Source organism: Amblyraja radiata, chromosome 11, assembly GCF_010909765.2.
Source record: "Amblyraja radiata isolate CabotCenter1 chromosome 11, sAmbRad1.1.pri, whole genome shotgun sequence".
NCBI lineage: Eukaryota > Metazoa > Chordata > Chondrichthyes > Rajiformes > Rajidae > Amblyraja > Amblyraja radiata.
This window is the reverse complement of record NC_045966.1, coordinates 56047745-56060124: the sequence shown is the minus strand read 5'-3', so window position 1 is coordinate 56060124 and position 12380 is coordinate 56047745. Positions and strand designations below refer to the sequence as shown.

The window sequence follows — 12380 nt, the reverse complement described above, 5'->3', positions numbered from 1 at the left end:
TCAACATGCTGAAAAATGCACGCGAGTAAAAAAAGGTCGCCATGGAAAAAATCGATATTTTTTTTACTCGTAGGTTTAGTCGAAGTAGGTCGGCATGTTATTCATAGGTAATCGAGGGTAATCAAAGGTAGCCATAGATAGTCTTCAACACAGTCGAAGGGAGATCGAAGGAGATCGAAGGAGGTCATCTTCACTCTCCAATATTCGGTGTCCAATTTTCCCGAAGCTAGTTGAAGCTAGTCTTCAACGAAGTCGAAGGAGGTCTTCAACATGACACTTTTTCAAACTCTCTTAAACTCTTCTAAACTCGCCAATTAGGTCGCCACCGTGGGACAGCCCCTTTAGGGAACACTATGCATGTTACACAGGCTGAGTTGATTATAACACAATTTTGATCAGGAACTAGAGAATTACTTAAAAGTTACTTTTTAAATTAACATACTGATCTGAGAGACAACGTAATCAGATCACAGCAGGGAAGTGACATAGAAACAGTTTTTTGTCCCCTATTTTGTTTAAATCCAGGATAGCTTATCCTGGATTTAAACAAAATAGGGGACAAAAAACTGTTTCTGTGTCACTTCCCTGCTGTGATCTGATTACGTTGTCTCTCAGAAATATAGCTGCTAACTTAACCGTTGCATTCCATATAAAATGACAACCAATCACTTCCATTGACACTTGTGCAATGATACTTTATTGAACAATGTATTATACAGCCTTTAATATTTTTAATTTGCAGTCACAGAAATAAATTTATTGCTATTGAAACGACTTTTTATTTTTGAAAATCCAGTAGGACAAATAAAACCCCCTTTCTTCTATTGACACAATTGTTTTTATAATGCAATTTTCTCAAATGAGGTTTAGATAAAACACAATTATCATGTTATGGCAGAATTATTTGTATTATTACTTTCCAAGTGTCTTATTACCACTTCCCCAATAGCAGAAATAGTTTTCCCCTTCCACTTTATCAGTTCTCCTACTTACTGCTTAATTCCAGATCTGTATACAGTCAACTTTAATTTTGTTATTGGTATGTATAAATAGCCAAAGGCCACATGAACAACCACCATTCCTTTTCTCCAGAGATGCTTTTTGTCCCATCGAGTTACTCCAGCATTTTGCGTCTATCTTCAACTAAAACCAAGAAGCTTTGCATAATATATTTTTAAAACAACAGGATGGTCACTGAGGTGTATAGGAATGTTTATTTGCAGAGGGTAGTGAATCCTTGGAAATCTATGCCAAAGGGCTGTGGAAGCTAGACCATTTGAGATATTTAAAGATATATTTTCAGTGATCAGAAAATTGTGGTCTATGGGGAACAGACACAGAAGATGAGCTGAGGCCTGGGGCCACTAATATTGAATATTGGGTCGATTCCTGCTTCTTTGACAAGCAGTGTCCTCATCGAAGCATGCATGTTGCAGGCAAGGCTGTGGTTGAAAGCTTGATGAAGTTCAGTTTTGTTTAGTTTATTATCGTCATGTGTACCGAGGTGCAGTGAAAAGCTTTTGTTTGCACGCTATCCAGTCAGAAAAGACAAACATGAATACATTCAAGCTGTCCATAGTGCACATATAGAAGATATAGGGTAGAGCATTTAGTGCAAGATATAAGATTGAGAACCACTAAAGTCCAATTAAATAGAGTTTAAAAAAAGTCTCCATTGAGGTAGATTGGAAGTCAGAATCTCTAGCTGATGAGAGGACAGTACAGTTGCCTGATAACAGCTGGGGAAAAAACTGTTCCTGAACCTGGATATATATGTTTTCAAACCTCTGCACCTGATGGGAGAGGGGAGAAGATGTGACTGGGGTGTGACTGATCCTTCATTATGCTGCTGACATTGCTGAGGCAGTATGAAGTGTAGATTGAGTTAATGGAAGGGAGCCTGCTTTGTGTGATGGTCTGGGCTACCACACTCTGCAATTTCTTGCAGTCTTGCATGGAGGTGTTCCCACACTGGGTTGTGATGCATCCGATAAGATGCTTTCTACGGTGCATCTTTAGAAGTTGGTGAGAGTTGTTGGGGGCATGCTAAACTTATTAAACTTTCTAAAGAAGAACCGTTGGTGTGCTTTCTTGGCTATAGCTTTGATGTGGCTGGTCCAGGACAAATTACTACTGATATTTGTTCTTAGGAATTTGAAACTTTCTGCGCTATCAATGTAGTCTGGGGTGCGTCTACTGCTTAGCTTCCTGAGGTCAATCACAATCATCTTTGTTTTGTTGACATTGAGGGATAAATTGTTGTCTTGGCATCAAATTACAAGGTTCTCAATCAATGTTCTGTACTCTGTCTCGTCATTATTCAATATCCGCCCCACTGCAGTGGTGTTGTGAGTGAACTTGTAGATTGAGTTGGATTTGTATTTGGCTGCACAGTCTAGAGTGTATAAAGAGTACAGTGAGGGGCTGTGAACATGTCTTTACAAGGCACCAGTGTTGAGGATTATCATGCAGGATAACTTGTCGCCTTTCCTTGGGTCAGGAAGTCTGTGCTAACTCCAAGTTCCATGAGTTTGAAGATGAGCTTGGTTGGGATAATGGTATTTAAAGCAGAGCTATAGTCGATGAATGTGTCCTTATCCAGGTGTTCCAGGCATGAGAGTAAGGCCAGGGTGATGGCATCAGAAGAGGAGCTGTTGTGGCAGTAGGCGGATTGTTGTGGAGATGTTGTGGAGGATCAAGGCTGCTCGGTTGGCTGGAGTCAATGAGTGCCATAACCAGCCACTCGAATCAGAGCAGAAGTTTGACCATAGTTAAAATACCTGATGAATTCCAGACATGTACTCGAAGACTAGATACTCAAATGGGATTTCAGAGATTTGCCTGTTGACTTCAAGCTCAGAAAGCATTGTCAGTTCATTATGGTCAGAATGAATAAAGAGATTCTTTACAACTTCACCACGATTGTTATCAAGGCAATTGATGTCTGACATACCCCGATCCAATTTCTGTGACATTTATTAATGTTACTTGAGAACTCTTCAAGAATGAATACATCTCTAAATGGGAGATTAAGTTTCGTGCTGACTGCAGCTTCTGAAGAACAACATTATTATTGCATTCTGTGTACTTGTGGGGAAAAATAATCAATAATTAATCATAGCATTTTCAAAATGAGCAAGTGTGTGTCAAGTATTTGATTGTTTTTGGTGAACAAGCATTAGGATCTGATTGATGGGGGACTGACGGGGAAGCCAATCACCGTGTCACAACTGGAAGCTTTCCGGAGCCTGATGGACCATGCTCAGCATCCTTGGATTTTGATCATTCAACCCAACAGCGACATTTAAAATGTGTGCAAAATTAATTGAAAGCTTCACCTCTATATTACATGAAACTAGTTATTCAGTCCTTTAATGATTTAATCTTTCATCACTAAACAACTCCTCAACATTCGTCTCATTTCTTTTGCATTTGATTGCTCTTTCTTCTCCTTGTGCTGTGATTAACGACTTATTAGAACATTATGTGCTCATCTGTTTGACATACTTGAGATACCATTTTAGTAGTCACTTTGTAAAGCCCCTCGGGACTCTATCTAATGGAATTTGTGAAAAGGTCTTTACTTCTACACTCTATGAAGCTATAGAAATCATTGCTGCCCGTTTATTAGGTTCATAGTAGACAGCCTCATGTTCCATCATTATGTTTTGCCTGATTACTTAAGCGGGCAAATGAAATTTTAGGTCACACACAGCAGATTAACCTTAACTTGGTTGGTCTTCAGTTACCTGAAGAAAAGGTGCAACCTTGTTCCTGTCAAGCTTATGTACTTCACCTTTGGTGAATTTGGTTATACTTCACCTTTGGTTATATTCTTAACCTTTGGTTAAGAAGTATAAAACACTGCTGGAGGACACAAAGTGCTGAGTCCTCAGCAGATCAGGCAGCATCTCTGGAGAACATGGGTCAGTGACGTTTAGGGTTGGGATCCTTCACTTCACTGATCCATGCTCCCCAGAGATGCTGCCTGACCTGCTGAGTTACTCCAGCATGTTGTGTCCATTTGTGTTCGTAAGTGATAGGAGCATAATTAGGCCATTCAGCTCATCAAGTCTACTATTCATTTATGGCTAATCTACCTTTCCCTATCAACCCCATTCTCCTGCCTTCTCCCCATAACCCCTAACACCCATATTAATCAAGAATCTATCATCCTTTGCTTTAAACATATTAATTGACGGCCTCCACAGCCTTCTGTTGCCATGAATTCCACAGATTCACCACCCTCGGACTAAATAAATACATACCACCTCATCTCCTTCCTAAAGGTATATCCTTTTATTCTGAAGCTATGGCCTCTGGTCCTAGACATCCTCTTCACATCCACTCTATCCAGGCTTTGATAGGGTGATCCAGGTGTATTAACCAGCATCTGCAGTTCCTTGTTTCTATTCAATAACATGCTGGTTTATTTGGGGATTTTGTCAAAGGTACAAAGATGCATTCTTTCTTCAAATAAGTCGAGACATTCAGCCCTAAATTGTTGCCAATGAATAGAGAGCTTGCTGTGCTTGCCACTAATGTACACAAATCAATGAGTCACCTATATCAACTTACTGGTGAGTGTTGTCCTGGTCAACACAAATTGTGGCAGGACCTCCTGTGATATAGTTCTCTCAAGTGGGTGAACAACATCTAGCCTTGACCATGGAATGGTTGATCAGATCTTTGACAACTGAGTAAAGAGTGTACCTCGTTTTACTGGCCCATCAGATCAGTTCAAGCTATAAAAATAAAATTTAACATATAAAATCAGAAATATATTTTTTACCAAGATCTTTATTTTTAATGAAACATATTTGTTAAATCATACACATATAGTTAAAAATATATCAGTTCAGTTCAGTTTATTGTCACATGTACCGAGGTGCAGTGAAAAGCTTTTGTTGTGTGCTAACCAATCACCAGAAAGACAAAACGTGATTACCATCAAGCCATTTACTGTGTATAGATGCCCTTCTGCTTGATCGGTGTTCCTTTCCACTCAAGTGTAAGGTCATACATCCTCACCTACAAAGCCCTCCACCATCTGGCCCCCCCATATCTCACTGACCTCCTCTCCCCCTACCAACCCTCACGGTCCCTCAGATCCACATCAGCCGATCTCCTCTCCATCCACAAGTCCAACCTCCGCAGTTTTGGGGACAGAGCCTTCTCCAGGGCAGCTCCCAGGCTCTGGAACTCCCTCCCCCAACTGATCCGCAATTCCGTGTCCCTCACCATCTTCCAGTCCCGCCTCAAGACCCATCTCTTCACCTCTGCCTATCCTTAGCCCCACGTCCCCCTCCCTTTTCATCTGTGCATGAATTGCCTCATATTGTGTTTTGAATTGAATTCTGTCTTTAATTTGTGTACTAGTCATGTCTCTACTATTTATTTCATTCCCCTTACATGTTTTCCCTCTACCTGCTAAATTTTTGTAAGGTGTCCTTGAGACTCTTGAAAGGCGCCCATAAATAAAATGTATTATTATTATTATTATTATACGTTCCTGTGCCATGTGTATACTGATGCAGGTTCAACAGTATGCTCCTCGGCATCACCGTTGGCAGGCTTAACAAGGTCATGTTGTACCGCTGGATTTCATGCAGAATTCACATAGAACCACAGTGGTTGGGGTTGGCAATGGGGTGAGGGGTTTGATGGAAGCTAGTTAAATGCAAACTGTTTGGTATATCCAACTCCTGGCCTGGATTTCCTGGCAATATGTCCTCCTGTACCCCAGCTATTTCACTGATCATAGATCAGAATTCTGTTTACTGATTGTTTCCAAGAATACAGGAAGAGGAAGAACTTCTCGGGCAAAGTATGAACTTTCCTTAGCAGGTCAAGTCCAAAATTCTTACATTTCTTCGCAATCAGTGAACCCTGCAAAAATTATATGAATGGGAATCGTTTTGAAAGTGCGAAAAGCACAATTTAATATCATGTCTTAGTTATTATGTTAATCATATAATGAATGATTTATTACATTTCTGCTTTTTACTAGTTGGCTATTCCAATGGAAGAAATGCAAAGAATACACTTGAGGTTCATGTTTAGACACCGATCATCACTAGAATGTAAGTATCATTTGTATTTAAGCAGCAGTTATATTCATGAGCTCTACTCACTCTGCATGCACTCATTGGCTTTCCTTGTCTTCTCTGTTCTCTCTCCTGATACATTTCTTCAAATTTAATGGACTTTGCTTTCTTTGCAGCAAAAGACAAAAGTGAGAAAAATTTTGCAATGGCCTTTGTACGGCTGATGAAAGATGATGGTACGACCCTGCACGATGGTACTCATGAACTCCTGGTGTATAAGGTGTGTGGCATAGTTTCTCCGAATTTGGCAAAATATTACCTGTTAATGTATAGAGTTGATTTTAGTTTGCTAGCTTTAATATCTACTTGTATACTGTTCCGTTGTACTGCTTTGGTAAAGGTTTATGCTCAACTTTGGGTGGGATTTGAAAGTGGTCATGGAAGACCATTCATACAATGCAACGGATGTCAGCAGTGCAGAGAAAAGCTCCCTTTGTTCATGTCAGGCTCAACTTGGAAGAAGGTCCCACATTCCAACATGTTCGATTCTGCCAAACATCAATCCATAGTCCTTTAAAACAAGAGGAAAGGTCAGTGCCATTTAGATCCAAAAGGTAGTACAAGTAACAAGACAGAACAAGGAACAGCCACAAGGAAGGGCAACATTCATTGCCCTTTCCTCTTCTCTCTGAAAAACGTGCCATGTCTTCTCTTTAACCCATTGTGGGATCTACATTGCTGGTACTGCCATTATGGCATTTTTGAGGATTTCAGCACATTGATGTGGCGACTATGAAGTGGTGACCTGACCCCATATCAAACTCATTACAATATCCAAAATCATCTTGGAGGATAGGTATTCATCTTCACTCAATGCTTCAATGAAGGATTTTTTCCAACCATCAATAATATATTTAATTTGCAATGAACAAACGGGCTTAATGGGTCAGGCAGCATCTGCGGAGGGAAGTGGACAGACAATGTTTTGGACTGGAACCCTTCAATTTAACATGTTGGGTCGGTCTATGCTCTTTTTGGCTATTGGCTTACTTCAGAATAGAGCTTACGATTTATGTTCATAATTATTTTCTTTTATCATGTAGTATTAGCAGGGACAATATACTCATCCCTAAGTGCTGAAACACATTACATGTAGAGATGCTGAGCAAAGCATCAAGATTAAAGGTGATGTGGGCATTAGAAGACTTGTAGAACAATATGTGAGATATGGTGGTTGAGGAGAGTTTTGTTTTGTTCACTATTCCTCTTGAACCTGTATTTTCCGCTCATACCTACTTGTCCTCATGACATTAATTTCTAACCACAGGGCACAGTGTTATCACGTTATTTTGGCGTGACATATTATCTTACTAAAATCAATTTGGTTTCCATGACAATCCTGCAGTTTATTTAATCCTTTTTCTGTTTAGCCTAATTTTTTATAAATAAAAATGAAACAATTTCTCAACACTTCTTTTGAATCAGAGGGGTTTCATAACATTTGGGAATTTTTATTGTTTAGTTTCGAGATCCAGCAGAAACAGGCCACACCGACCAGCGATCCCCACACATTAACACTACCCTACATACACTAAGGACAATTTTACATTGATACCAAACCAATTAATCTACAAACCTGTATGTCTTTGGAGTGTTGGAGGAAAACAGGAGATCCTGGAGAAAACCCTCACGGTCACGGGGAAATCGTTAATGGGCCTGTACCTTTTTGGCGACTGGAACGGTGACTGTCAGAGTGGAACACGCACGCACACAGACACACCCTCTCCCCCCCCCCCCCCAGTTCCTTCTTCAGCCCATTATGCAGGCGGGGGACAGGGCAACCTGAGGGTGCGCTGTATCAGTGAAATTCACACGGTACAAAGCCAATATGATACAGACACACCGCATTGAACAGGAAGGTTGGCGCTGTAATTAAGACGGTGAAAGCACAGTGTAAGGGAACGGTCACGTAAGTCCTTTAAAAGAGTGGGGAGAAGGAGTGGAGACAACTTTTAAGAAGCCAGAGATACACGGCTACGAAGCTCGGCGGACATTAACATTTATCGGTTATCCTTGGTTCTGAAAACTACTGCCTACTTTTTTTTTTCCCCCCAATGAGCCAATGAAATTCACCGGTCAGCACTGGCTACAACCCATGAGAACCTGCGACAACCTTCGACCTCCTGGAAACCCACTAGCACAGCATCTATGGCACGAGAATTCTCACTACTCTCCATGGCGGCTTCATTCGTGTCGCCGCTAATTTTTCAACATGTTGAAAAATTTGCGGAGACCATAATGAGGCTGCGACGAGTTCCCAGAAGGTGGAAACTCTCACGACCATGAAGGCGACTATCCAGCAACCACTCACGAACATGTGGCGACCATGTGGCGACCGCCATGCTGCCCTACTTAATTTCTTGATAATTGATCATTTCTTAATAATAAGATCTGTTAATTGTCATTCCTGACTTTCTCTGTTGTTTGGTTGGAGATTAATGCAGAAATGCTTGAAGAAATTTCTAAAATGTTACAAGAAGATTAATAAGAATAAGGCTCAGCAACTTAAGGGGATTTCCATCTGAGGATGCATTGACTAATAATTATGTGCTGCATAAATGCACATTTAATATTGCCAGTAAATTCTGTCCTAATGCCTTGTGGAATAAAGATAGCACACAGTTGTCATTTTTTGATAAAGTGAATATGAAACATAGTGGGAAATCCATTTACAATATTCAAAATATTTGACATTTTTTGTCAAGGTAGACAGAAATAAATCTCATCTTAGCCTGCTCTCCCTCGCTCACGGCTCACACGGGTTGTGGTGTAATGATTTCACTGAAAGCAGGTAGCACTAATGGTATTATCAATTTCCAACTCTCTTCACTACACTGACAGCCAAATGTATTTTGTGTTTCTTCTTCTGACAACTGGGACTGAAGAAAATTCAATGTTCACCTTCATCATTCACGCACTGACCTCTCACAGCCATCAGACCATGCAAACCTTTCCTAGCACTCGCAAGTCTCCAAATGAATGGAGTGGGAATTTCAAGGGCAGCTTGTCACCATGTTCAACGTTTGATCTTGGTCAAGCAAACGTTGTAATGCTGCCAATAAAACATGTATTGAAGGAGTACTTAACTGTTCTTGCAAGTAGACCCTGAGAAACTTTCTGCTGCACTGGAAAAGTCTCTGGTATGACAAGTGTGTCAAAATAAAGTGTAACTAATGAACCTATTCTTGGGTTCCCAAACGAAATTCAGCAAAGTGTCATATGAAAGGCTACTGGGTGAGTGTGGTGTTGTTCAGGCTGAGAAGAGTAATCTCCAGCTACAGAACACGAAATTGCCAAGATGTGCAGAGCAATAGCCAATGGCAAAATGTAAATGTTTGCATTTTAAATGGACTTGGAAGACGAGGATGTATTGAATAGATGGCAGGATTGTAGGAAGTACCGCAGAGCTAAGTGATCAGAGTTAGCGCAGGTAGAATTGTCGTTGATGAAGTAGGATACCTGCCTTCATTAGCTGGGCTTGGAATATAAAAGCATGAAGGTGATGGTACAAAAGGTTACAAATATATATTAGTTAGGTCACAGGTGAAATGTGAGACACCATGGGGTCCTGTTTAAATTTCCCGCACTGCCCCTCCTCTCAGCAGCCCACTTGCAAGTGAAACTGATTTGTCCCACTCTAACAGCTGCTTTTTATAACTATCTCTCTCGGCTGCTCACTTGCAACTGAAGTACGTGCCTGTCTAAACATCCCTTCAACATAGTGATTGTATGTGAGTCCACCACCTCGTCCAACAGTGTGTTCCACATATCTCCCTGTATATACAAAAGTTTCCCTCTTTCTCTTTAAACCCCTGTTATTCATGTTCTTGATACCCTTACTATAGGGGAAAAAATATTCTATTTATCCTATTTATGCTTTTAATAAATTTATTTTACTCTATCAGGTTAATCCTCAGCATCTTTCGTTCCAGAGAAAGCAAACCTAGCCTACCAAACGCTCGTAATATTTAAAGTCCTTCATCTCAAGCAACATAGTGGTAAACCACCTCTGCACTCTCTCCAATGCAATCACATTCTACTTATAGCATGGTGACCAGAACTGCACACAATATTCCAAGCACTGTTGCAGTGTTTTGTAAAGCTGCAATGTACACTCTCCATTTTAATACTCTATACTCTAACCCAAAAAGGCAAATGTGTCATTCACCTTTTCGCCACTTTATCTACCTGTGTCGCCACTTTCAGAGAACAATGGATTTGTACCCCAGGATCTCTTTGTTCCTCCACATTTATTGTACGTCTTACTCCTATTTAGCTTGCATTTATCAGAGTTCAATGAAAATGTACAATGGGGATAGATAGATAGGGTTTGTTCTCCTGAGCAGAATGGCTATATCAGAAGGCATGAGTTCAAGATAAACAGTAGAAAAGAGGAACTGCAGCTGTTGATTTACCAAGTAAAAATACAAAATGATGAAGGCCAGGCCAGCATGCCAAAAACTCAGCAGCCAGGCAGCATGATCCCTTTCTCCCATGATCTCCAATCTTCGAATCTCATCCCTTTCCCTGACATTCCTAGTTCCTAATGTGTAGGAAGGAACTGCAGATGCTAGTTTAAAACCGAGATAGACACAAAATGCTGGAGTAACTCAGCGGGACAGGCAGCATCTCTGGAGAGAAGGAGTGGGTGATGTTGTCAGTCTGAAGAAGGGTCTCGACCTGAAACGTCACCCATTCCTTCTCTCCAGAGATGCTGCCTGTCCCGCTGAGATACTCCAGCATTTCTGTGTCCATCCATAGTACCTACATCCTTTTCTAATGTACACGCCTTGTGTGTTGAAGAAATAACCTCGCTTTTGAAGAGTGTGGTGGTGTGACGTGTCCATTCACATGTCCTTGAAAGGGAGGGGAGTTGCAGAGGAGTCTCCTCTGTGACCGTCCACCTTGTCCCCATGGTGACATCATATCCAGACCTGTTTCAGTCAGTACAAAATGGAAACATTTGAATTTTATTTTTTCTCTTTGCTTTTCTTGTTCATCCCTTGAGGCCAATGTTGGTCTCAGCTGTTAAATAACAGCAGTGGGTCACTTTGTCATTGACAACATAATGGGTTAACATCAGAGCAAAGCATCCTGCAGGAACACATCTCCACCTAGAACATAGGATTCAATAGGTAAAAGGAAGTTTGTTTGGCAGTGGCTCATTCATCATCTCATTGCACAGTCATAGAGTTGTACAGTGTGGAAACAGGCCCTTCGGTTCAACTTGCCCACACCGGCCGACATGTCCCAGCTAAACTAGTTCCACCTGCCTGCGCTAAGTCCATATCCCTCCAAACCTGTCCTATCCATGTACCTGTCTAATTGTTTCAAAAATATTGGTATGGTCCCAGCCTCAACTACTTCACCTGACAGCTTGTTCCATACACCCAGCACCCTTTGTGTGAAAAGGTTACCCTTCGGATTCCTATTAAATCTTTTCCCCTTCTCCTTGAACCTATGTCCTCTGGTTCACAATTTCCGGACTGGGCAAGAAAATCTGTGCATCTACTCGATCTATTCCTCTCATGATTTTGTACACTTCCATAAGATACCCCCTCATCCTCTTGCACTCCAAGGAATAGAGACCCAGCCTACTCAACCTCTCCCTATAGTTCACACCCTCTAGTCCTGGCAACATCCTCGTAAATCTTCTCTTAACTCTTTCAAGCTTGACAACATCTTTCCTATAACATGGTGCCTAGAACTGTACACAATATTCTAAATGCGGTCTCACCAACATCTTATACAACTGCAACATGACCTCCCAACTTCTATATATACTCTGACTGATGGAGGCCAAAGTGCCAAAAGCCTTTTTGATCACCTTATCTGTCTACAACTCAACCTTCATGGAACCATGCACCTGCACTCCTAGATCCCTCTGCTCTACAACACTACCCAGAGGCCTACCATTCACTGTGTAGGTTCTGCTTTTGTTAAACATCCCAAAATGTAACACCTCACACTTCTGTGTACTAAATTCCATCAACTATTCCTCAGCCCACCTGGCCAATCGATCCAGATCCTGCTGTAATTTTTTCATAACCATCTTCACTATCTGCAAAACCACCCACTTTTTTATCATTAGCAAACTTGCTAATCTTGCCCTGCATGTTCTCATCCAAATCATTGATGTGGATGACAAACGGTAACGGGCCCAGCACTGAACCCCGAATCACGACACTTGTCACAGGCCTCCAGTCCGAGAAGCAACCTTCCACCATCCTTCCATGGAGCCAATTTGCTATCCATTCAGCTATCTCTCCTTGG

The 12380-nt window shown here is 41.2% G+C and overlaps 1 protein-coding gene across 1 annotated transcript in view; it reads left to right on the top strand.

The window, feature by feature from the left end:
• dock2 (dedicator of cytokinesis 2) overlaps positions 1-12380 on the top strand; it is a 703541-nt gene that overhangs the window by 146741 nt on the left and 544420 nt on the right. Inside the window, exons 16-17 of the mRNA XM_033029960.1 lie at positions 6011-6083; positions 6224-6327. Coding sequence (XP_032885851.1) covers positions 6011-6083; positions 6224-6327 — 177 coding nt within the window. The remainder of the gene's footprint in view (positions 1-6010; positions 6084-6223; positions 6328-12380) is intronic.